At 37.9% G+C, this 27,508-nt stretch overlaps 2 protein-coding genes across 3 annotated transcripts in view; one reads left to right on the top strand and one right to left on the bottom strand.

The window, feature by feature from the left end:
- LOC116722249 (contactin-associated protein-like 4) overlaps positions 1-4,307 on the top strand; it is a 104,652-nt gene extending 100,345 nt beyond the window's left edge. The window contains exon 24 of the mRNA XM_032566456.1: positions 840-4,307. Coding sequence (XP_032422347.1) covers positions 840-1,036 — 197 coding nt within the window. The 3' untranslated portion in view covers positions 1,037-4,307. The remainder of the gene's footprint in view (positions 1-839) is intronic.
- Positions 4,308-7,897: 3,590 nt separating this feature from the next.
- The window catches only part of LOC116721878 (zinc finger E-box-binding homeobox 1-like), a 68,720-nt gene continuing 49,109 nt past the window's right edge, over positions 7,898-27,508 (bottom strand). For both annotated transcript variants that reach the window (XM_032565904.1, XM_032565905.1), the window contains exons 3-8: positions 19,525-19,674; positions 18,111-18,313; positions 17,239-17,365; positions 15,040-16,811; positions 13,926-14,082; positions 7,898-12,369 (exon numbers count right to left, since the gene is read on the bottom strand). In XM_032565904.1, the coding sequence (XP_032421795.1) occupies positions 11,690-12,369; positions 13,926-14,082; positions 15,040-16,811; positions 17,239-17,365; positions 18,111-18,313; positions 19,525-19,674 (3,089 nt within the window). In that variant the 3' untranslated portion in view covers positions 7,898-11,689. The remainder of the gene's footprint in view (positions 12,370-13,925; positions 14,083-15,039; positions 16,812-17,238; positions 17,366-18,110; positions 18,314-19,524; positions 19,675-27,508) is intronic.

Genomic DNA, 27,508 nt, shown 5'->3' with positions numbered 1-27,508 from the left:
TTTTTGTTTTGTTTTGTTTTTCTGAATTTACATTGGTTTATTTGGTAAAACTGCAGTAAAAAACTTTCTTTTTTTCACACCACAGATGTGAATTTAATCACATGATCATGAGTCAGATGTTTCCACTGGCGGAAACCATGGAGACGACAGGAAGTAGTTAGACAATGATAGCGCAGCATGTTTTTAACGACTTATTGCATAAACTTATTTATGTAGGATTTTAATCATATTTCTTATGACAACACAGTTAGAAAATTGTGTTGTTTTAAATATTGACAACATTTTGGTGCACATTTGTAATGTAAACGCAGAAGAAAACGACACAGAGAAGCTGATAATTGTAACCTTTCCTTCCTGAACACTGTAAAAACACTAAATCTACCAAGTCATTTATGTTTGGTTTCTAGTGCAAATATCTCAATACTCTTGAAATTAGACAAACTAACTTACAAGTAACTTTCAGCAAGAAATATTATGTATGTTTTAAGTCAATAATTCCTCAATATTGATAAATTATTTGTTCCATTGGTAGATTTTTTCACTTGTATCATGGGAAAAATGTCTTGTTGGAAGTGAAACAATCTGCCAATAGAACATGTACTTTTAAAAAAATTTATATAAAGGAATTATTGACTTAAAAGTAAACTTAACTTAAACCAAGTAGGCCAAAATTACTTGGTAAGATTTTGTGTTTTTGCAGTGAAGGAACTCTTGAATCTGTACTGTAAACTTTTCAGTATTTTGTCTTTTTTTATTTGCTCCCACGATCAGTCAGATTACCATGAAATAAACACTATTTATGGAATTAAACAAACATTGTCATGATATTCTAATTCCAGGTATCATAGCGGTTGTCATCTTCGTGGTTCTGACCGGTTTGGCCGTCGCCGCGCGGTACCTCTACCGGAGGAAGGACACATATCGAAACCAGGAGGGGAACGCAGTCAAACAGGAAGACAGTCCAGATTTCCCTTTCAACAACCAGACTGACTCCCAGAACCTGTCCTCTGAAAACCCAAAGGAGTATTTTATCTAACAGGAGTTCTGCCGAACCGAACCGATGCGTTGCCATTGTTTTACAGGGTCGAAGGTGAAGCAGACGACTTGGAAGACCCTCTGGACTCGTCGGTCGACTCAAGAGCCTCCTGGACTCTTTGTTACCAAAAGTGGCTCAACTTCAAGGCGAAGGCAAAAGCAAACAGTTTGGTGTTGTGTTTCTGTTGCTTTACTGTAAAATTGTGGATATTCTGATAAAAACAGGCAACAGTGTTTGACTTCAAGGTGGTAATATGCATTTTTACAGAAACTGAAATGTGGGATTTGTGTCTTGGCCACAAGTTTCGTCTGCTTTCACTTTGTTACTTTTTCAATGTTGAAGTTGTCAATATTTTATTGAAGTACTAGGGAGAAAATGTGAAGTGCTGCCCCCTTGTGGCAACGTGTAAAGACGATTTCCAGATTCATGTGTTTAGGTTTAAAGGGAGTTCACAAAATATTCATTAATGTTTTACTTTTCTCCAATTTTCAGGTGCATATTTTAATTCCCTTAATGCATATTTTGTTTTTTTTTATACCAGCTGCCAAATTTATTCCGCAACTTATGCCAGGGGTGTCCAAACTTTTTGTCACGTGGGCTAAGTAAAAAAAATTAGCAGGGCAAAAAAACTCTAATTTTTATCGTTTAATCTTATGTTTTTTACTGCTCAACAATAAACTTACAATAATTTTGATTAAATAAATAAGTCCTTTTTTTGTAGAAAATATAAGTTTAAATCTTTGTAAATCCAACATTTAAAAAGGGTTTTACATTTTAAGGCATCCAGTTTGAAAATTCTTTTGGGCCTGGATAAAAAAAGAATAAATATTAAACCCATTATCTGCAACAAGAACAGGATTTTATTTAAAAATGTTTTCTATATTAAGTCAAGTTTAATCAATTAATTAACAGCAAATCTGGGTTATCTAAAGTCTACAAAGAAGCAAATCTGGTTTTATTGACTGAGTCAAAGAGAAATCAAAAAGTGTTTTTATTAAATACATACTTTGTGTTTTATGTAAGATTTTCCATTGAAACATTTTAATTTGTTAGAAGTTAAAGATAAAAAAAAAGTCTCCATCTGCATCAACCACGTCTGCTGGCCGGGCCACAAAGAATCAATTCAAGGGTCACAAATGGCCCCCGAGCCGCACTTTGGACACCCCTGACTTAAGCACACATTCTGTAGAATATAAATTTTGTATTGTTTTAAAAAACACCGTACCAAAACACAATGTAAAAAGGTTACTATGGACTTTGTGAAGCATTTAGGCTTATTTTAGTTGCCTTAGCAACTCCATTCCTTCTTCTTTTTTTTTGGACAAACTGAGACAAAAATGCTTCTGATCTTTGAGATATTGTCCTTAAGAGACTGTGGAGACAAAACACAACTCTGAGTCTTTTGATGTGTAATTAACATTTGTAACCACAGATCTGGTTCAGTTGATGCAGCAAGCATTGGTTAAATTGCTCAGTAAAAACAGAAACAAGTGTTTTGCAAGAGGTTGAAGTTAGATTGTAGTATGTCACATGAAGTTAAAATAGGTTGAGAATTTCAAATAATGCAAAAGTATCAGTAACTGACATCTTTATGGTTGTTTTCACAAAGGCGAAATGAATTTCTGCATTTTGTGTTGGGATCCGTTTTGCATCTTGTTAAAGCCCATGAAGAATGACAGTTTCAGAAGTTATATGGGGAAAAGGTTTCATTAAAAGTGACCAAATTCGCTTTTATGTACATTGCATCTAATGGTCAGTCATGACTTAGTACGTCATTTCCAGGCTCAGACATTTTAAGATTTAGCTCGAAGCTAATGAGGAAAAGTCTCATCAGCCTCGAGCTAATGATCCTAAAACACTTTGCTAAAAGTTCGATTGAAACTCCGTGCCTGGAGCAGCAAAACTAATCTGGTGAGTGTGAAGGACGCCTGTTTTTGTACTGCAGAAGGGGAAGAAATCTCCTAATACATTCCAATGTTTGAAAATCTTTTTGTAAAACTGGGCAGTTTCCCCTGAGCCTGGATGTCTGAAGCATGAGGTATCTTTTGAAAACTAGCAATGGACCAGCGGGTATAGTCAAAGGCTTTGATTATTTTTACATTTACTTTTCATTTCTGGTTAAGGTTGTAGAGGAAAAAAAAGAAAGAAATATTGAAAAGCATAAAAGATAATAAGTGAGAGCTTAGAATGATGTTATGTTTAGAAACCGAAAGGTTAATTTATGCAATGAGGAAGAGAAAGGATACATTTTCTTCAAGAGCAGTAGTTAGGAGACATAGCAAACCTACACCCTTTGAAGGGACTTAAGAGCACATTGTTGAGCCAAGTCATCCTTTAAATCACCACTTTGATAAATGACTGCATGTGACAAAGCTGATTTGAAACACTGAAAGTCTGGCAGAATTCAAACCAACACCATTTCTGCTCCTGTTCTGACCAGCATTTTCTTTATTATTATTATTATTATTATTAGTTGACCTCTATTCATACAAGTTGTCTCTGTGAGATCCGAGATCACATTCACAACAGAGACTGTTTGATAAAACAGACAAAATCACAAACATGACAAGCAATTTAGAAATGTTCTTGTTATGTTGACGACCAGGCCCATTTCGCTGCTGTTTCTTAATATCCTAAGTCCATCTCTCCCACCCCGACTCTGAAGTATGAGGTTGTTCACTTCTCTAAAAACAGTAACTGCTTGCAGGGAACTTTCCTTCCTCGATTTCTTAATGCATTTCAGCTGTGAGGTTTCTGTGTAGCTGCAGCGGCAGCGCACTCTTAACGCCGTCGCCTCATTTGCTTCATGCAGAGACCATTTTTAGACACCAGTCTGCTTTGATTCTGTTCCTGTCTGACTCGTCTCCTCTCACAGTTTGGCTCTTTGTCCACATCTACCTGCACATCAGACATTTTCCAAGCAGACATCCTTCTAATCAAAATGAATTTTCTCAAGTGCAGCTCATGTGTAAACAACGCAAAAGATGAGAAGTGTGTCAATTATCGGAGTTTGCAACACTATCTCCATCCTTAACTCTGAAGTGAATTTAATGACAAGTTGATAAAGTTCAGGTTGGTTCAGTGTCTCTTTCTTTTGATCAGCTTTGTAGATAAGACTGAATGAAACTGGACAAATGTCTGTCAATGCAGCTGAGAAACAAATGTTTACACACTGATGACATGGGTCATAATGAAGTGAACCAAGTTAACTTTTGTTTTTGTGCCTCCTGATTAAAAAAATGGCCTCAAAGTAAACATTTTTTGGGGAGCATGTGTGGGTTTGATTTTTCTTTCAACAATAAAGTTGTTTTCTGCATTCGTTTTTTTTAAAAAAAAGGATGAATCTTGTCTGTTAAGAATGTTTCCAAATTAGTTTCCCCACATCATTTTTAAACTTCTGACTTTAGAGACCAATAAGGCATAACATTATGACCACCTGTCGACATAATGTTAATTATGTTAATCATTTATTTACATACACATCCACAATATTGAGGACCAAAAATCAGTAGTGGCCATTAAAAGCATTCAGCCCTTTGGATGTTTTACCCGTTTTAGGGCTTTTACAAATCAATTGTGATCAACAAAATGTTGGCTTTTTGGAAAAAAAAAAGTTGTATATATATATATATATGTATATACACTGATTGTATGTAATCTGTGTAAATATTCAAAAACTTTCCCTTTGATCCAGAACTGCTAAAAGGTAACAAAGTTTTGCTCTTTAAATTTCTACTGAGACATCACTGCATTTCCTTTGCCTTCACTTTCTGCCCTCTTTCCTGTTGTTACTTAGAGATTCATTACCGTTCCACTTGAACAAGTTGCTCTGCATAACAACATCGATTAGACTCATTGAGGTAAATGTAGAAGTGGCGTCTGCAGAAGAGAGGAGTCGGTTTGGCAGAGTCGGGCGCAGATCGAGGTCGGGGAACAGCCGCCACAGAGGAGCTGGAGACAGGATGACTGTGTTCCTCCCTGCATGGCTGCTTTAATGACAGGCAGCAAACTCATTCAGCAGCACAAACAAAAACACTCTGAACCTGCTGCATGTTGGAGATTTATGACCGCCGAGACAGAGGAGGCTTCAGTATGAACCGAACAGAACTTCTGATAAAGATGGGTCCTAATGAAATGTGTATCTTATTGAAAATGCATATTTATCCTTTAAAATGTCAACTTTGAAACTTGTTTTCAACACTAGTAATGGTGCCACAGCTGGAGATGCAGATCAGATTTTGAGTATCCCCCGACTTTCTGCTTGCAAGGTCAGACAATTTTATAGTTTTTTGTAATATCCTGACTCAGTTTGACCTGTTTAGGCCAGGAGTCTGCAACCTTCACAATCCAAAGAGCCATTTTTGTCCTATAAACAAAAAACTTTGAAGCCACAAATGTTTTCACACCCTTTCTGAAAATGCTTTGGAAATGTGTTGTGATTTTTAAAGAAACTGCATTTTTTTCCCTATTATTAATGCTTTCAGATATAGGAAAACTCACTCACTCTACAGTCATTGAATCTGTGTTTTACATAGCTACATTTCCATTGACCATATAATTGAAAAATTTGACATGTAGAAAATAAATTTGCTTAATGGAAATACGGCGATTTAAACAAAACTCACCTTATTTGACAGAAAGTTTTGGCGCTAGGATTGGTCATATCAAAATTGGTTTATTTTTTGCAAAACTACAATGGAAACACTTACTGCATCAAATGGAGTCACATAATCGACAACCGGAAGTTGCCGCCGGCGCAAACCACGAAGAAGAAGACAACAGGAAGTAGTTGGAAAATGACAGGACAGAAGAAAGTTATCCACCTATGATATTAATCGCGTTTCTTTTTTTAATGGAAACACCGCAATTGCAAAATAGTGTTTTTTCAACATTAGCGGAATGTTGACAGAGTTTTGCGCATATTTGTAATGGAGACACAAAAGAAAATGGGACACACTGGAGCGAACACAAGAAACAAGAGAACGTCTCTGCAATGACCTGGATTGATCCGTGTGTTTGTGTGTTTACCATAACTAATTTTATGGATCTATTAGATAAATCCAGGACTCATTTGTCATTTACTCCCTTTTATTTAGAGAAACAAAATATACAGGTAGTGTCGATCTATGCTTGAAAATCCCGAAGTTTTAAAGCACGTATTGCACGTTTTCCTCACCGCCATATCCTTTTCCACCATCACTTCAGCAGCTTCATTAGCATGAGCCTTGCTGACCAACCCAGCCTGAAAGGTTGTGCATGATTGGCAGATGTGATGTGCTTAAGAGCTGGCCAATTAATTCTGACAAACGGCTCGACGTATTCAACATCTCGATGTGCAGCAGCATGAAATGAGCTTTAATTACCGCAGGCCATCGCAGGTCTGATATTACTCGTGCTCTGTTGCGCTTCAGCAGACAAGCCTCACGTTTGTTTTGTAGATTAGCCTAAAGTGTCCTCAGCAGCTCTGTGCACGACTGAATAGATGATGTGGAACAAATTCAGCCATCTTTGTTTTTAAGACTCTCTGGATTTGTAGTGTTTAGACATATTTGAGTGGCGTTATGAAGTTCATGTTACCGCAATCCCAGTTTATTTGCATATATTATGTTTTTATTAGGATTTAGCTAAAAAATAACGATAGTGTGCACTTGCTATTTTGACGTCCTGTATTTTTACGACTTAAGTCTTATTTTCTTGTTTGGTAAAAGTTTTCTCTTCAGTTCGCCTGGTTATATGCTTTCATGCTTGTCCGTTTAAAATTTTTTTTGCATTTTGTACAAGTATTTCGGTTTACATTTATAAAATGCCTTGTCCCGTTCAGCCATAAGTGTAAGATTGTTTTTAAGTAAAAATCGATTTTCCCTTTGCGAATCGACTTTTTACCAACCCAACTAGCCTTTTCACACTAATTACGAACTGGGTGATGTTTATTTGAATCTAAATGTGATTTTTGTAATGAATTTCGGATTTCATTTGAATTTAAACCCGTTTTGTCTTTTCAAATTGCCATTTTATTAGGGGGTGAACTATTTATATCAGTTTATTTTTATTTTATATAAATAAATTGAAGTCACAGATTAGTATTTGCTTACATCTTGTGTAATTTTTCATTTTTGGAAGAGGCTGTTTCATATAGTTACTCTATAAAAGGTGAATTTCTGCCATAATATAGTCAACTAAATGGGTTCTTTGATGTTTGCCTTTTGGTTTTCAGAGTTTATTGCTTAGGAATGTTGATGAAGGGACTTTGGGATCCATGACGGTGAAATTCATTTACTAGACTCGGAAAGACTTTTACTGCCACCTTGTGGTCTGATTGGAGAACTACAACGAAACCTGCCCCTCATGACCTCTGTCCTGTTCTGGATCAGATTGCTGAATGAAGAACCTGAGCAGTACATTTAATATTTAACAATATTGTATATTAGTATTAATAAGAAACACACAGTTTTGGTGTTTTTTGCTCACATATTAATCCATATTTCTTTTGTTCATATAAGTATTCATATTTAATACTAATATGTTTGGCATCAAATGAGATTCCAGGAATAATGTTTTTTGATGTAAAGTTGAAATGTTGTCATTTTGTCTAAAGCAACCCAAGTGTACATCAAACCCGCTCTCCAGCACAGATCAGGATTGTTTATAAGTGTTTGGTTTGTTTAGTAGAGTTTAGTTTATATAAAATTTTCTTATAGTTTATGAAAAAATTGATCATTTTTATAATGCAAGATGTAAAACCAAATAAAAGAGCGAAATCACAACAGTGCAGTGATAACTTCAGCCTTCCTTAGACACGTTAGACACTTCCTTTAGTGTCTAACGTGTCAAATCACAAGCAGACAGAAAGTCACTCAGAGATGCTGTCTTACATTTTATTGTGATGGGGAGTCATAAAAATGGAGCAAACCTAAAATAAAAACCATACAAAAAGACAGTGGATTTACAAAGGGTTGTATAGACAAACATAATGCAGCCTTCAACGGTACAATGGAAAATACAAAGTTGGCACACAACAAAAGAAGGGCGGCGGGACGATGCAGATTTGGCTTGATAAAATAAAAAACGGAGGATTAACGACTTCATAACAAGATCCTTCATTAAAACGGCGACGACTCATGCGTTTAAAGTCACAGAATTCAGTAGCTTAATAACGACGGATGCACATGTAACAGTTTCTATTTCTCACTTCATTCCTGTCTTTTTTTTTCCTTTATTTTCTCAGCTTAAAACAAAAGTCAAGTTTACAGAGTACACTTTTTTTTTTTTTAAACAATTTTTTTGTTAAAACAAACTTCATCTCCCAGAACCACATTTTGGGATTCTTGTTTGCCTCAAGAGTATTTTTCATACTAAAATATATTATTGTATCAATTCAAACTACAGTAATGTACACTACAATGTGTAATAAATAAGCATAAAAGAAAATATAAAAATAAGACACATAAATATAAAAAAGTTTTCTAAAAACTAAACCGGATGTTTTTTTTTTCCCCTGTGAAAAGGGTTCAAATACTGCTGTTATTGACAAAAACACATAAAAAGCAAAAAAAAAAGTAAAAAGGGACAGAAAACAAAAGCACTATAAAACACTGTTTGGGTAAAAACAACTCAAAACTCTTCAGAGACCACATTCACTAATGTTTGTTACCTGAAGTGCGGGACAGCTTGTCACAGTTCTTCTGTTTTTGAGGAAAAACAAGTGCACAAGAGAGAATCTGCTCTAATTCATTAATATTTCTAATAGCTTCATCTCTTTTTTAAAACCACATTAGGAAAAAAAAACACTCCCATATCAAGCTAAAGCTCAACCTAAACTAAGGACATTTTACAGCTTTAAAGGTACAGGACAACCATTAACAAAACAACCCATTAAGACCAGATGCACAAACTTTATCCTTTCTCTATATTGTATCATTTTTAGATCAGTCATAAATTGGCATACATTTCACAAAAATCATTTTAGACTGAATTCAATTGAATCTAACTTCTTTTATTCTGCAATATGGAAATTAATACTTTGATTAGGCTCCTTTTTTGTCATTTCCAAAAACCACCACAGTAAATCCTTACTACTGTCTCTATAATCATTACTCTCCTGGGTGCAATTGGAAATATAAAACATTTTTCCTAATGAGTTTAAGAATAATTTATTGGCTACAATCCATTTAAAAAAATAGGCTGGTTAAGGATGGGAAAAGAAAATAACTGACACTGCAGGAACACAAAATCCAAAATATTTTAGACTAGTTTGTAGAGCAAATATCTTAGTACACTTGAAATAAGAGAGAATTTAGAAGTAACTTTCCAGCCAGATTTAGAGGCTTGTTTTAAGTAATCAATTCCTTAATATTGATGAAAAAGTGCTGGCTGTAAGAGAAATAATCTGCCAGTGGAACAAGACATTTTTCCCATATTATAAGTTCAAATGTCTTTGTTCCACTGGAAGATTATCTCACTTATATCTAGTACTTTTTCATTAATAATTAGAAATTGTTGAATTATAATAAGTTCTTATGTCTTGCTGAAAAGTTAGTTGCAAGTTAGTTTTGTCTTATTTCAAGTGTAAGAAAGAAATTTGCTCTAGAAACTAAACTAACTAAAATACTTGGAAAGATTTTGTGTTTTTGCAATGAAGCAAAAGTGCAATGAATGCATGAAAACAAAAAACAAAAGGTTCAAACTGTTATATCTATTTTAAATTTATACAAGCTAAAGTGGCAGTTGAATATAGGTTTGAATAAACAAAGATTAAAAAATAATTTGATCAGAAAACAAAGTTTTTCATTAATGAGACGTTCAGAACTTTCTAGAAAAGTTCCTGTCTGGTATTTGACAGTATTTATACACAAAAAATAAAAACTAAACATTTTTTATTCATACTGTAGCTAAAATGTTGCGTCATACTGATACGAACATTTAGAAAAATGTTATGTATAACAATATATGAGCTGGTTAATTAGTCAGGCTATCTGCTCAGATTAGCCAGCCTGCAGTCTGATGCAACTTCAGCTGTAAAGCAGCGTTATTTTGATAAGACGGTAACAGTCGTGCTACAGTGGTTTTCTCATGCTAATCTCTGCTAACTGGCAGTGCGCAGCAACAAGTGGGGGAGGGGAAACCAAACGTTTTCAGTCAAACCATTCAAACATCTGGTTTCTCCAGCATTTTCACTGGCGCTTCTGTAAATGACATGAAATGTTAAGATAGAAACCTTTAGTGGCTTTGAAACTGTAAAGTTTTTAATATTTTTAGCATGTGTTGACATGGCAACAGGAGTATCTTGGCTCCTGAGTTTTCTGAATCTTTAAGGAAAAGCTTGCATCAGGTCTGAATGGGTTTAATTGACTTAACAGCTGCTTGGTTACTTTGAGCAAAAAACATTACATGGTAAGTTTTGCTAGTGGATTATTATATTTCATCAAATGATTATAACGAACCATAGAGAACAAAACTCATTGTGATAAAATATGCTGCAGTTGCTTAGTCATCGATGCATCCTATGATATTTGAAAAGATCTTATATTTGTGACAAGTTCACTGTTCTGTGCGCGCTAACAAACATTAACCAACATGGGTGGTGTGTAAATAAGAGAGGAACATAATACTGGCTACATGTGAAGAAGAAGAAGAAGAAGAAGAAGAAGAAGAAATAACACTGTTCAATGGCACTTTTAACAGCACACAGGTCTTGCATAAGGCTGGAGGCATCGGGGTGGAGCAGGAAGCAACCTGATCCTTCACATACACTTCAAATGTAAGCTGATAACACTGACACGGAGAAAATAAAGTGGAACGGAAAAGCAGGAGAAGATTGATAGGATTGTGTGTGTGTGGGGGTGCATGTGTATGGGTGTGTGCGGGGGTGTACGCGCGCGTGTGTGTGTTTTGGACCCGAAGACGAGCCTGGAGGTGGAGCTCTTCTCCGGTCCGTCCACAGAAGCGCCGATGCTGGCTTTGAGGTTGACCTTTTCTTCCCTGATTGGACTAATTTGGTTATGGCAAACAGAAGCCGCCTTCTCCTCCCCGCCCCGTCCCGTCCCGTCCCCCCCACCCCATCCCCAGGAATACCTAGTTTTCCTTAAGGCTAACAGTCGAAACTGAAAACAAACAGAATGCCAGCTAGCGAAGGCTAACACTAACACAAACAACATCACGCTAACTAGCGTACATATACAACACTGAAGGGCATACGATGCATGAGGCATGTATCCGTAGGTAAACTAGGAATACTGTAGTGCAGAGGTTTTTGTTCGTCAAACTCAATTAAATACTGATTTAGGAAAATTCATTGGCAATAAAAAGGTATAGAAATCTTTCTCTATACAGGTTAAAATGTCTTCAAACAAGAACAAGATTAGTAACACTGACTGGCTGAGGAAAAAAAACCAACAAAAACCTGGGAAGTCTCAGTAACAAGTCTAACAAGATGATAGATGGTACTACTTCAAATCTGTACTTCTATAAACACTTTAAAACATGAATATTTTACTTTTCACAAATAAAAAGTCACTGTCTTTGTTTTTTCTAAGTTCAGGCACACCTGGGTTTTTGCACACAGTAGTGGACCGTTAAGATTAGGCAACTTTCAGACTTGCTGCTTCTTGATGTGGTTTTTGTCTGAAATGACTTCGACCGAGGAATCGGGTTCCTTCATTTCGTTTTCGCAGCTTCCTGCGACTCCTCAGTGCTGTCCGATTCCTCCTTCATGACTTTGTCTGTTTCTGCTTCGCAGTCCGCCCGTTTCTCCGCTGCTGCGCCCGCCGGTTCCTCCTTTTCTTCGCGTTTCCCCTCCGAAGTGCCGTTCTCCGCGTGTTCGTTCTCCAGCTCCACTTCCACCACATCGCAAAAAAAATCCTGTCCCTCCCCCTGCGCCTGCCCAGCCTCCGTCTCTTCTTCCTCCTCCTCCTCTTCCTCGTCATCGTCGAAGTTGCCTTCGTAGATCTCGCACTCGCCGTCGTCCACCTGCACCACCCGGATGTCGTCCACACACATGGCCTCGTCGTCCTCGTCCTCGCTCTCCCGCTCGTCCGAGTCCATTTGGGACTGCGGCGTAGTGGTCCGGCTGTCCGACAGCGCGCCGCCGCCGGGGCTGCCCAGCTCCAACTGACCCCTGCGTGACCCCACGCCGGAGCCCAGGATGGACCAGTCCTTCTTGCAGTAGGAGTAGCGGTGGTTCATGTGCTGCGAGTACGAGCCCGAATGGGAGAAGCGCTTCCCACATTTGTCGCACTGGTAGGGTTTCTCGCCGGAGTGCAGCCTGGAGTGTTCGATCAGGTGATGCTTGTGTTTGAAAGCTTTATTGCAAATGGTGCATTCATGGGGCCGTTTTCCTGCAGGAGAAACAAGCGTCAGGAGGACATGCTTCCAAAACTTAAAACTAAATTTTAATAGAACATTTTGCTCTTTACGACCCTAAAGCTAACCTGCCTAAAGCTGTGTTTTTACTAGAGGTGGGTGATAGGAAATTAGAATTTTATCACAATGTTTTGTACTATTGTGATATTAAAAATGAAGATAAATTAGTTATTACTTCTTTTCTTAGGAAACATTTCCATTTAAAACAGGCTTCTTCAGTTAGTTAAAGAGCGATTTATGTCACTAAACTGTTCACAGTTTAATGATATTTACTGAAACTCTCAGTGGAGAAAATAGTGACGTCAACATTTCCAATAAAGCTGTCAGTTTTAGTTTCATCTTAACATCATTAATTGGAATGTGTCATGGTGACGATAAATCAAAATCCTTATCACGATGAGAAAGTTTTCACAATAACCGATAAACAATATAATTAAGTTTAGTCTCATTTTTAGTACAATTTTTTTTTTCAGTTTTCTTCATCTAATGTGATGTCTGCAATTTATGTCCTGCCTCATTTTAACTAAATATCAGTTTAAATAATTAGTAAGGTTGCAATTAACAATTATTTTAGATATAGACAATTAATCAGATAAAAACAATTGACACATCAAGAAGATGTGAATTTCTGTACAATATTAAGAATAGACTAAAAAGTTAAAATTTTAAGAAGTAGATCAATTTTAATGGCTACAGTGCAGTATATTATTCCTTTAGTGAACTCTCAATCATTTGTAGCAAAGGAAGTATCTGCAGCAAAAAAATGCTTCTAACATGAGAAAAGCTCAGCTCTTTCTGCTTGACTGATCTGGTAATCGATTAATAATTGGAAAGCAAAAAGTGATTAATTTTTACAGAAATGTATACGTTGTTGTAGAGTTGTGGTTTGATTATTGCTCTGAATATGTAATTCTGAGTCTGTGTGTTCCAGTTAATGATTAATCGATCAAGAAAAATTAGTTGATAATTATTTCAGAGATCGATTCATCACAATTAATCTGCCCTAATAATTAGTGTCATGGAAACTCGTAGTAGCTACAAAGCATTTGTTGAATATTTTTACATTTTATCACATTCCAACCATAAACTTTATCATATTTTATTGGGACTTTGTGATCTCATCTGCAAACCTACCCAGACACGTAAACCGACAGGATCAGAAAGGACAGCGATAATCAGAGAAGAAGAAAAGACGCCCATAGTGAGCCAACCTGTTCAAGGTTTGTGAGAAATAAGAAACTGAAGGAATTGTTTGATTGTTTTAGTTAGTTTTAGTAGTTTGGACAACAATGTGTTAAATTTCCCAATTATATTTTTGAGCATTACTTCAATGTGCAGTTAAAACACAGGTATTGTTCAAGCAATAAAGTTTGTATCTGTGGCATGACTAAAAGTGAAAACGTGTAAATAGGAGTGAAAAGTACTGCATGTTTATAATGTTAGCTAGGTGACTGGAGTTTTAGGGCCGCTTCCCAGAGTAAAGTTGAGTCAGTTTTGAATCGTCAGACTGCATGAAGTGTAGGAGGAATACCTGTGTGTTCATATTTGTGTCTGAGCAGCGAACTGCCCTTCTGGAAGACCTTGGAGCAAAGATCACAGGGATAGACGCCATTTTCCACCCGCCGCTTCTTGCTGTCCTGCTCCTCTGCAGAGGAAGCCCCGTCAGTGTTGCTCTCTGAACGTTTCTCCTGCACAACAAAACACATTTCTAAATCTGGGTTCCCACGCTTTTCCATTAAATGACTCCCAAACAGCATTAGCTTCTGGCTGGGAAACCAACAGATAAGGCTACAAAATATGTCAAGTAACTTTTTCTCACTTTTACTCACTATTCAATAATTACTACCTTTGTTTAGCATAAATGCTGCCTAATTCCTTTAGATTTTCCTTTGCTTCTTTAGGTTTTCTGTTGAATTTGCTAACTTGCATTTTGCGCTTGCTATGCCAACTATGCTAACTTGAGGAGTAATGCAGCTTTATAAATTTGACTGGCAGCCATTGAGAAAAGTTAAAATGGCAAATAACATTTCAATACATTATTTATTATATTTTATAATAATTATAGAGAAATTGCAACAGAATGAGGGGCCACATCGAGAAAAAAAATTAAACAAAATTACAAGAATGAATTCATATGAAAGTCAAAATAATATGAGAATAGTCACAATATTAAGACTTTATTCACAAAATATGACAACTTTATTCTTGTACAAATTATCTTAATATTAGGAATTTATTCTCATAATTTTATGACTTTATTTTCGTCATTGAAGTTTTCTTTTTTATTTGTTCTGAGTATGACTAATTCTCAGTTGTAAAAAATGTATTTTTGTAAAAGATTTCAGATGTGTTGCACTGAAATGCAAATTTCGCTGTGGTGTTAATATAGTATAATCATTCAATAATTAGATTTTATGATTTAAAAAAGTTGTTAGATTCAAATTTTTTATTTTTATTTTATTAGATAAATTTTTTTCTTTTTTTTTTTTCCCCATCTCTTCCCTCCAGTTTTCTGAGGCCCCTCTATTGCCGCCCTTGCAGCCCCCAGGATCCTGCGACCCCCACTTTGACAAACATATTCCCTAAATAACCAGAGAAGAAACACAGTGTGGAGCTGAGCCCCACCAAGCTGCAGCAGCACCAACCTTATGGCCGTTGAGGACGACAGTCTTGGCTCCGGCGGCGTTGCCGGTGGCGGCTGCGTAGGTGTAGGTGAGCTGGGGGATGAGGATGGTGCGTTTTGTGGTGGTGTTGATGGTGCCGAGGCAGCCCACCGTCCCCTGACTGGCGATGGCCACTAGTGTGGGCAGCTGGGCGGCGGTGACGATGTTGACGGGGTTGGTGCTCTGAGACGTGGTGACGAAGAGAGTCTGGCCGTCCTTCCTCAGGCAGGTCAAGTTCAGAGGATGCTCCTGCTGCTTTGGGGGAGGCGTGGCTTTCTTTTCTGATGGTGGGATCTCATGTTTGGGAAGAGACAGGTCCAGAGGTTCTGCTTGCGAGTCTGCGTCCTCTGGGTCTTCTGGCTCGCTTTTGACGATCACCAGATCCCCGCTGAGAGACAGCGAGTCTGACGGCGAGCTGGCGCGGGACTGAGGTCTGTCACATTCCTCCTGGCTGCCATTTTCATCGTTATTCAAAGTCTCCTCTGAGCTGGAGTTTGTGGTTTTAGTCTCTTCTGGAGGATCTGACGACTCGGTGTGACATTTACTCGTGTTTTTCCCAGAATTCATCTTGATGAACCACTTCTTGACCACTTCCATGGGAATATTGACAGACTTGGAGATCTTCGTCAGCTCCTCTTCACCGGGGTTGGCGTTGGAGGCGAAGTAAGTCTTGAGGAGCGAGAGGAGGTCTTCCACTGGCGGCTCCTCCAGCATCACGCCGGCCTCGCTTAGCAGAGCGGCAAACGACGGGTCCAACGCGGCCGAGTCCACGGCCTCCCCGTTGGCAGCTTTGCGATGCTGCAGGAGATGCAGCGCCTCCAGGTTATCAGGACAGTCGTCGCACAATAAACACGTACTGCTGCTGCTGGATTTGGGTACTTTAGCTGGTTCCGACTCTTTCATGGTTTCTTCTGCTGTTGCCTCCGTCTTTGTGACTTTAATGGGTTCTGCTACTGGATTTTTCTTCAGACTGAGGTCCGTTACCTCGGACGTTTCGAGCTGATCCGTTTTTGTTGCGGTCGGGGCGGCAGCGGCAGTGGTAGTGACGACGGGAGCAGGGGGAAGGTTGTTTTTGATGACGAGTGGCGTGGGCAGGGCGGCAGCGGCGTTGGTGCCGGCTGCAGGGCTGATGCTGTAATTGATGATAATCTTTGTGGTGCCGTCGTGATCCACGAAGGCGGGGAGGCTGATGATCTGCTGCTGAGGCTGCTGGACTATGATTCCCTGCTTCCCCTGCGCCACAACGCCGTTGGCTGAGCCCAGCACCTGCCTGAGCACGTTTCCGTCCATCGCCACCTTCAGCACGCTCTGCAGGTCGTTCAGATTGATGCTGACCGGAGACATGAGGCCCACCGTTGGGACGACCATGGCTACGCTCTGAGGGATGGCTGCCATTGGGGCTGCTGCTGCTGGTGGCTCTGCCCCGCCGTTCACCACTCCATTGCTGCCGGTTGAAGTCGCCGGTGGCGCCATGACCGGCTTGCACTCGTATTCCACAGGTTCGGATTTGATCTGGGTGACGGGCAGCTGCTCCTGGAGCGGTTTGCTTTCCGTCTTTTCTTTGACAGGAAGTCGTGCTGGAGCGATTGCAACAGGTTTAGTCTGAGTGCTTGGAGACGTGGTCTTCACCACCGTTACAGTCACACTGTTCTGAGTTGCTGCTCCCACACACTTCTTGCTACTGATGTGGGAGCTGTAGGAGCCAGAGTGGGAGAATCGCTTTTTGCAATTTGAGCATTCATATGGCTTCTCACCTAAAAAACATAATAAAACCTCCAGCTCAGAGAATTGACTTTAAAATACTGTTATTACTTTATAAATCACTGAACTCAACACAGATGTCTTTATTCAACTGAAAGTTCACAAATTAGCGCTTTAGAGTTTATCTGGAAAAATTGACTTAGGGGAAGCTAAGTGTGCTAAACGTTTTCAAAGTTAGCAAAAACAAAAATGTAATTCTGCTATTAGCACATTAGAGTAATAAAGTGTCATTACTTTACAAAAAAAGATTCATGGTGATATTCTAATTCTTTCTAGTTTCATTGTCTTTTATCTAAAAAATATTTAAACATTACAGGTTCAGAATGTACTTTTGGTTTTAAAGTCATAGTTTGGGACATAAATCAGTCGGATATTGGTAATGTGTGTGTTTGAGCAGCTGAGTGTCTGGTTTCTCCTTACCGCTGTGAATGCGCAGGTGTTCCTTTAGGTGGTGTTTGTATTTGAAGGCCTTTGAACATTCGGTACACTTGAACTTGCGGGTTCCACCTGTACCTCCTGATCCTGCTGTGGACTGGGAAACGTGACGCTGAGACAGAAAACACAAGTCTCCTTAAAATCAATTTGCACAAATTAAAAACTGCTAATTTTTTTTTTCTGCACTCAAAAACAGTTTCCAACCCAAAGCAAAAGCAGATTTAATGCAGTCAAAAACTACGTCTGTACCTGCATACTACATGCCTGTAAATGTACTATATGCATGTTTAATGTCTTTAGCAGAGCACGTTGCACTGGACTGATCGTATTTTTAATTTGATCGTCCATGTGACAATAATAATACAATTTCTATTATTTTCAGAATTAAGTTGTAAAAACACCAGATAAAAAGTAAAGAACAAATTAAAAATGTTACTTTGGGTAGACATTTCACTGAGAGTTATACACATGCAGCTGAAACAAGAAGTGCATAGATTAAATACAAAATTATTACCCAAATTATTTCTATTTCTAAATGCCACAATAATGAGAAAGTTTAATTCTCCCTCAATGTTGACCATAACAGAATAAATTCATCACTGCTGATCCAGAAGAGGCCTGGAGTTTGTTTGGAGCACATTGGACAGATAGTATCTCAGAGTTTAGCCCACAGTGCTTTCATTGTGGGACCAATCAAGCAGTAAAAGGATTCAAACACACACTCACTAATTAAAACCATCAACTCCTGCTGGAGCTGGTGGTGGTTTGATTTTCTGAGCTGATCTCAGTCTCACTGTGGTGCCCTGCGGCCTTGTTAAGACGTGTGAGGTGACACCTTTCGGGCTGAGAGGTGTTACCTGCTCCTTGTTGCCTCGGTGGTGGCTCATGTGCCTCTCCAGCTGCGAGCGGTAGGTGAAGGTGTAGCTGCACTGCGAGCAGCTGTAGTTGTCCTCGCTGGTCTCGTGGCGGTACTTAATGTGCTCCTTCAGCGAGGCGTTGCGTTTGTAGCCCCGAGAACAGTACGGGCAAATGTGCGAGTGGGAGAAGCTGTCGGATGTGCCTGACGAAGAGAAAAATTCTTTAGATTTGTCTTCCAGTATCTGATTCTGTCTCTACAGAGGAAATGTCAATCTTTTTTTTTTTGGTGCTTTTTTTAATACTTCTCCTGACATTTAAGTATGAAAACTTTCCACTGAAAACAGTCAGAATCACATATCTGCACAAATCATAAGTTTTTTTTTTAGCATACTTCATAACTTAAATTTGCTCAATTTGAAAATTAATACTAGTGCTTTGCTTCACATGTAGACCCAATATTTCATTTATTTAACATTTACAGTAACCAAATGTTTATATTCATGCAAAGCAACTAACAAATGAAGAGCTGGGTCTTCTTGAAGACAACATAACTACACAAGTTTGCACCTTACATTAAGGAAACAAAGGCAAAATTACCAGAGTTGAAGTACAGCTATTTACTCTATAAGAAAAATGAAAAAAAATTTGATTTAGCATAGCTTTATGCATCTAATGTGCTTTAAAATTTTGTAAGAAACAATAATGGCCCCTAAAGTAGAGACAACCTTAACCTTATCTGTTTAACCTTATCAAACAGATTAAGTTTAATCTGAAGCACCTGGTTCATTTTAAACCAGATGGTTAGAAAGTTAAAACCAATGTTTGATGTGAATTAAAAGGTGACTATTAAATATAAATCTAGGACTTTAAAGGTTAGAAATTTAGTGTTTTATTAGCCTCATTGACATATTTTGGCCAAATCATAACCTATCAGAAGACCTGTTACAAAATCCCTTTTTTCCATATTTTATCCATGTTTTTCCTGATTATGCAAAATGGTGAAATATAACTTCTGTAATTATGCTATGAGGCTAACAGTTTGGTAGATTTTTTCCTTATTCACAATGATTCTGAGCAATAAGCTGAAAAACCTAAAAGTGTTTATTTTCTCATCCCACAAAAAAAAAGATTCATGAACATTCACATCGTTATGAACTCTATAACTTTCTGCCGTAACATTCAGAGCCACTTCATGCACTGAAGGGACAGTTGCAGGTAAAAAGCTTTGACCTCCAGTCAACAGCTCTTCAGCTTAACACTGTAAATGTCTGAAGAGACTCTTATCCAACACTGTGCTTGACTTTTCACCTTGACATCAACTAGTTCAGCATCTTGTTTTGAATCAGAATATGATGTTGGGTATTTTCATGTGATGAAGCAGAAAGGGAAACACACAGAGCGGTGTTTTGTTACCGTTTTCATCAGCGTCTCCTGTCTCAGCCGGACTCTGCTCGTCCTCTGGAGCTTCAGGATAAATGATGGCGGTGTCGCTCTGCTGGAGAATCTTTAGAGCGTCCTTCACCTCCTCGTCCTCCTCCTCCTCCGACACACACTCCTCCTTCACTGAAACACACACACACACGGAGACAAGGTTCATTTCAGCAGCGGAGGTGTTTACCAACACAGAGCGTTCAGACATGATACTCAAATAGAAACAGCTGGATAGAAGCTTTTGATCTTCTATCCATTTTAGTGATTAATTACAAAACTTCTGCTAATGTTTTTCAAATGATAAATAATTTAATTAAATGTTATTACCACATTAAGAGTCATTTTAGACATGTCTATACTTGGTAATAAAGGTTTTTGCTGGCATTAAATCTGTCCTAATTCAATGTGGATCTGAAGGACCACCACTAGGGAGCGCCAAACTACTTCTTCTAATAACCAAACCACTTGACTCCAGGTATATTAGAAAAGAGGAAAAAAATAAACAAAAAGAAAAAAAAGTATCTTAATCCACATATGTTAACCAATTGAAGTTTTGTGGTTATGTTCTGTGTTTTGTCTTGCCTTAAATATTTCCATTTTTATTTGTACTTTTTTGTGGTGTTTTTACCTTACTGATTGTTCTGTTTGCTTATCTAGTTGGTTATTTTGTAGATTGTTATCTCTGTCTGCTAGCCTGTACTGTTTGTTTTGTATGCACTGATTGGTGAACTAAAATATTAATAAAAAACCTGATAAACTGTTGAGATCTGTTTATCTCAACAGTTTATCAGGTTTTTTTGGATGTTAATAAAACCGATTAATATCAACTTACAAGAAGAGGAAAATTTACGATGACATTTAAAATAACCAGGGACTAGTTTCATATCATCAGTCACTTAAATTAAGATGTTAGGCTTGTTGTAAAAATTAAAAGTCTTAAAAAAGAGAAAAGTTAGAATAATGAATTCTTTTGTTTTCAAATCTGATTATAAAAATAATAATGTTCTACATTTATTATTCCAAATAAGTTGAAATTGTTAGTTACAGCTCAAATGTTCAGCCTGCTCAGACTTAGGGAGACATCTTATTCATTTGTATTTGTATTTACAATAAAAAGAAAAGCAGTGCGCTGCATCATTATTATATTAAAAAGTTTAAAATGTATTAGAAAGTGTTAAGTAACATTTTTCAAGGTGTAAAAGATGACTAAGGAGCTTTAATTTGAAACATCATCAATAATGGATTTGGGGGGTGCGCCGTGTGGCGTAGGGGACAGAGCGACCCGTGTTTGGAGGTCGTCGCAGGTTCGACTCCCGGACCCGACGATATTTGCCGCAAATCTTCACCCCTCTCCTTCCCCCTTTCCTGTCAGCCTACTTTCATATAAGGCACACTAGAGCCCATAAAAGACCCCCTGGAGGGGTAAACAAAAACAACAACAAAAAAGAGAATGGATTTGGGTCATGAGACAGAAACTTTGTCCAAACGTTTTATATTTTACTTTTAAGATCCTAAACAGTAAAAACAAGAAAGCCAAAGCAAAAAATTTCTTCTCTACAATTATTAAATATTTATCATAGCACTTCAGTAAGAAGGTTTCTGCTCGATAAAGTTTTTCAAATCAGCTTTAGCTGCTTTTTTCCACCTGCTGCATCAAAAATATCTGCTTTTTACTGCAAACTGCAGCCTGTAAGAGCAGGCGAAAAAGGAACCGGAACGAAGACATTTCACGTTCTGTGCATGAAAACACTGATAACGAGCAGTGAAGTGAAACTGTAACCACTGCTGCTATGGAAATAAGGCATTTTAAATGCAGACAGGAGCAGAGCCAAAGGCCACGCCTCTTCCTGCTGGGCTGTGTCAGCGACAGGTGCAGCTGTGTGTGTGTGTGTGGGTGTGTGGGTGTGTGTGTGTGTGTGGAGGAGGGGGGTCTGCAATCACAAAAACCAGTAATAAAAGGAAAAAAGAACCAGTCTACACAGAGCTGTGTGTGAGAGCCCTCATAAAGAGGCGGGCTCCTGTTGAACTTTAAACACTGATCTTAGCTTCCCATGATCTCATCCAAAAGCTTTCCAAATTTCTTTTCCCTCTGAGGTTCACTCAGCCTACCTTCCATCCTTACCTCAGTGTAATCACTCCTCTATCTTCCATAATGACCCTCTCTTTTCTCTATCCAAAACCTTTCTCCAGTCTGTTCTGTAGAGCTCAAAACCATCTATTATGCCTCTTGATATTTGTGATGTAAAAACATCTGCCTCATAGCAGGAAAATAGGTTTGGTTGCATGAGGGTATGAATGCATCGATACGAAAATTTATATATCGCTGCTATAACCGCAAATTTGAAATATTTCTTAACTTTTTTGACAACGCTGACATTGTGTCTCTGCTTCAGGTCAACTCATCACCAAACAAATTCAACTCAACCAACCCCAACCACTTCCTGGAACACACACACAAGCTGAAAAAAGATGGAAATAAACATTGATTATTAATATTAGCCCAGTTTTATTTATGGGACCGACCAAAAAATGACTAACATCAGTCAATACAAAGTACACTAATAAATTGGCCCCAAGTTCATGACTTTTGGGTAATCATCTGATACTTGCATATATCTTATCCGCCAATATTATCTCCCTCTCCACATGTCTGAAAATCCGACACTGTTGCCAACTTAGTCGTTCTATTTTGCGACTTTTCAGATAAAAAAAATTGACCAAAATCGGAATCAGCAGGTCAGGCTTTTTAAAGATCATGATCGGGCAGAAAAGTGTAATCAGTGCTCTTGGAGCCCATAAACACAAAATGCCCATATGCATTTTGTGTTTTGTATTTTAATCATTTCTCAGATTTTCAGTTTTAAAGTTCGCTTTATTAGAACTGGGAAGCTTTTCTCCCAACAAGACGGACATCAATGGGTGGAGCTGGAGCTTTTGGTTTCACACTGCAACGGCTCTACATCTAAAGAGTGTTTGTTTATCTCCATAGCAACATGCCTCATTCTGTAAACTAGCTGGAAGTACTAACATACTTTTGTAGATACGAGGAGATTAGGACTCTTCTGAATGAGTGTCTTATGAGAAACTTAGAAAAAAAACTGAAACATGAATGTAATGGTAAGAAAAAATCTGGGAGTCAAGTTTAAGGCCTATATTTCCTCAACGTTAAATAGCCAAACAGATTCAGTCTCCTCTGCATCTTCTTGCTTAATTTTGGATGTATTTCTGGTGTACACTCAATACAAAGCTGACGGAGGAGAGATGGATAAGTTCTTGACCGAGAAAAGAAAACGGGAGTCAGAGGAAAGTAAAGTAGGTGACTTTACTTTCCAGGAAAGATGATGAAGGTTTACTGTGAATGTAAATTGTCCTGCACTTTTTTTCTCCCACTGAAATGTTAGCAATATTGTTGCACATTTTCCACAAAAATGTTGAAAAGCTATATACCTTTCAGAAAAAGAACAAGTTGATAAGTAACCAATTTACAGCTTTAAAAGTCTAAAATCTCAGTGAATCACTTGCACTTTTTGTCTTTTGGGAATCACAGACTGAGCAGTCGTGATTAAATGTTACAAACTGAATGTGCTAATTCTTTTAAGACTATAGTACAGTAAAATGAGACTGGCAACAAATTAAAATTTAAGTTGTTGCAACTCATTCTGTTAGTCTGTCTTGATAAACAGGTGGTTTGTACAGATAAATAATTACATAATATCAGAATCTCAATAGTATTTCAAATGGGATTTATGATACATAGACAAAAAAAATGAGAACAATTTGACCAGTAACTCTGAGAGCAGTGTGGTGTAGGATGTCTTGTGTGTCATCAGCAAAAGGAACGAAGAAGACGATGAAAACAGAAATGGCTCAACATCTCTATTATGCCAAAATGTGTGTAATTATACTACTGCATCTCATTTAACGCCTTTCTGAAAATGCACATCAAGATTTCATCCACTGTCATTATGTTTGCTATTTTCCCCTGAATTTAGAAACAAACTCAAAACTTTATTTTAGTGACTAACAACAATGCAAACTTACAAAAACACATTAAAAGCATGAGGGCAATGATGCTTGACAACATTAGAAACAGATGAAACTATTTCCACATATAGAGAAAGCTAAAAAACGGCCCTGTAATGGGGCCCTGGTATTACAACATCCTCTGTTTAATGTTCTCTAGATAAGTATTTCAAGGTTCAAGGTGATCCTGTATAATATCTGTCTCAACCAAAGCAGTCGGAAAAGTTTAGTTTCTTCTCTCCCTTTCTTTTTTTCACCTTCCTCCTCTTTTTGCTTGTAACCCAGGAGTTTCTTCTCTCCAGTTTCATCACATCTGTCGAATATCATCCCCCGCCCTCCCTGTCCTGCTGACTACACCTCTCTGCATATTTTCCCACAATACTCCACAATTACACTTAATGCCTCACAAAATGCTAAGCACTAATGACAACCAGAACCCAGCAGCACACACAATGTAATATAAGAATGGAATGAAAACAGGAAATCATGTGGTGGACTCCAACACATGTGAGCACACATTTTTCACCAGCACACACACACACACCCACGCACACCCCTGGAGTTTCTCGCTATCTCACACACTCTGCACTCATATACCTTGCCAGAACCTGTCACTGAGAGTCCATGTTGAATTTATAAAGCAGGATGGATTGGAGCTGCAGTGCGGCCCAGACTGCAGGGGGAGTAACACGCACTAATCTCTCACCAGAGGATCAATTCACCACCAGCTGCTCGCCCCTCTCGCCTCGGACAGCGAGGGAAGGCGGAAAGAAAGTCAAAACAACCCAAAAACATTAGGCCAGGCTTTTCAAGGCTTCCCAGCATAACTCTACAGCAGAGCAACGAGACTTTTCCATGACTTCTTTCCGAACGACCACCAGAGCTCCTGCGCACGCTAAAAGTGTAGCTCCTTCCTGGTTTGTTAATGTTTCTCTAAAGGAGGGGACAGGCTGCTTTTTACTGCGGGTGCAGTTGGAAACTACAGGTGCAGCTGCGAACATGTGGCTCATTTAGCTGTGCTTTGTTTAAACTTAAAAATAAATTAACTTTAACACATTACCAGAATGGGAAAAATGTCTACTCCCCTGCCTTTGATTTAAGAACAAACAAATTCCTTTGGGCTTAAGTAATTCTAAAAGGTGATTAGTTTTTACTTAAATACTAAAACAGCAGAAATAAATTTTTCCCCAACAGCGACACCCAGATCAGATGCATTATTTGAACAGCTTCTTTTTAGCTGCCAATTTAGAAGCTGACACTAGAGATGCACCGATCTAATATTAATATCTGTATATTGAAAAAAAATGTAGATTGGGTCTGAATGACAATGTGCCCAATCTATAAGGGCAGATCTATTCCGTCTAATTCCATGCTTTCCGCTCTGAATGTTTTTTTTTTTAAATTTTACATTACATTTAGAATTCCTAATTGTACTTTCTGAACAATTTGAAAGGTTTGTTAAAGTTTATTAGTTTATTTTAGCCAACCTTTTTGTTTTGTCAGTTTCAGTTTCTTTGTTATTTATTTTCCATTGGCTGTTATTCTCCTAACTGCACTGACTGAACAAATTAAAGTTGTTTTTACATGTCTGACCAAGCTTGTGAAGCTGTTGGTGTGTTTAAGTGTGTTGTACCGCTGCAGAGTTATCAAATAAATTGTAATTCAGTATATTTATGTCTGTTCAAAAAAGAAGTGTTATGTTTATTGAGTGCTGTTTTTCTGTATCGAATCAGTATCGGCCGATACCTCAGATATCTGTATCGGTATCGGAAGTGAAAAAAGTGGATCAGTGCATCCCTAATCTACATATTTTAGATCTAAAGAGTTTTAAACAACGCAAATAACCGTTGTGGTATATCTATTAAATCCTTTGCTTATCTGAAGAAGAAGAACTGAAAACAAAGAAATTTAGTTCATCAACATTCAAATTTTTTTTGACATATATTAAGATAAAGGGAACTCTGTGGTATTTTATTTAAGTGTGAAACCCATAATCACCCTCAAACCCCAAAGCAAAATTTATTTGATAAGATGTAGAAAAGGGAACTTCTGCCTTCTGTCTAAACAGTCTGTAAATATGGTTGATGTGGCAAAAAGCTAAACTAACTAAGGCTAATTAAGACTCATGTAAAACACATTTTATAACAAGGCAAGATGAAAAATATATTGCAGAATGAACTACAGTTTCACTGGTCGTTATTTTTCTGTCATTTGCAAACAAGTCAGACCTAATAGATGACTCATTGTTAGACTCAAAGAGGTGATTAATTAATCTGAATTTTCAGTCGATACTTCACTGAAATCTGCAGCTTCTTAAGGTTTAATACATTTAAAAAACATTAAAGAAGTTTTAAGCCCCCATTGTTTAATCAAAGAAATAAACTTAAATGTTGTCTAGAAGATTAAATATTAGCTTAAATATTAGAGTAAAAGTTTGTGAGAAATAATTCAACAGATTATGCTACAGTAGCAGCTTACCAAACAGGATGTGCAAACTCTGAAAGATAATTAATACCCAACAACAGAGTATTTGCATTTGGATTTCTGACAAGAAAGAATCCGAGAAGAAAAGGATTGAGCATTCAAGAGCAAATCCTACTGGAAGAACGCTGCAAACTGAAAAGAAATCTCTGTGTGGCGTATGAGTACACAGAGCGGAGAGGGTTGAGCTAAGAGGGCTAGAGAAAAAAAACGTGTTTGAGATTGAGTAGCTCTCATGAGCGCGGCTCACACCATGTAAGGCTTTATTCAGCAACAATGAAATAAGCCTTCAGAGCAATATGAGTGTCACATTCTCCACGTCTCCATGGTTTTCCAGTGTTTCCCGCCCGGCTCTAACTAACTGCAGCCGAGATGAAGGCGGATGCTTGCGTAGGCTGAGGTGTTGGTGGAGAATCGACAATTAAAAGGACAAAGAGAAACGGTAAAAACCTAAAACCAATCAGACTTTGCTGTTGAATCGTTGGTTGGTTAAGTCTTGAGGCAGACTTAAGTTGTGTTCTTCAAAGTGTGCTAACAGAGGTAATTAGTAGAAATTTAAACTCACACTTGGAAAGAGATTTTGTTCCACGTTTGTAAATAAAACAATACCCTTTTGATGAAAACTGCATACACACAGAACCGTGAGTGGTAGATTTATGACCATCATGTGATCCAAACGCACTTATTAAAGCAAATATGGTGAATACTTCATTAACTGGCTTGGATTAATCTCCAAGCAGAAGTGCAATGTAAAGACGGCTGTCTGAAGAGATGAACAATAAGCAGCTGACTCAACTCCCCCACAACCTTTCACCCTCTCTGCACTGGTAATGAGGAAATTCATTTATGTATGTCATTATTATCTCAGTCAACACTTGAAGTTTTTAAAAAGCAAGTAGATGAAATTGTATGCAACTAATAAGCAAATATTCAATCAAATCTGTGTATTTGTTATATGCTGTTGTTAAAAATATGGAGCAGAAAAACAAGATTTATCCATTATTTTAAACTTTTTGATCCCAGTCTGTACAGCAGGGAGTTAGTACCTGCACTCCCTGGGCCGACTGACACAGAGGATTAACATATACAACTAATGAGGCAACCATAAACACAAACAAACCCAACAACACCTGAGGGCAATCTGCAATTAACAGCACACGTTTGTGAACTGTGGGAGAAAACCAGAGAACAGACATGATGCATGAGGAGAACATGCAAACATCGACCGAATGGCTAACAGCTGCTCAGGTGTAAAAATGGAAAATGAGACATACTTAAAAAATAAAAGCATAAAAACCCACAGAATTATGATTTTACATCACCCAACAGAGACATTTACGGATTTGAGCATCGAGAGTATTCTATTATTATCAGATCTATTGAGTCATTTCAAAATGTTGCATTAATGAAATTAAGGGATATTTTAGATCTGAAAGTGACATAACTCAATTTTTACACCGGT

This window comes from Xiphophorus hellerii, chromosome 6 (assembly GCF_003331165.1).
Source record: "Xiphophorus hellerii strain 12219 chromosome 6, Xiphophorus_hellerii-4.1, whole genome shotgun sequence".
NCBI lineage: Eukaryota > Metazoa > Chordata > Actinopteri > Cyprinodontiformes > Poeciliidae > Xiphophorus > Xiphophorus hellerii.
This window is presented reverse-complemented; position numbering and strand designations above follow the sequence as displayed.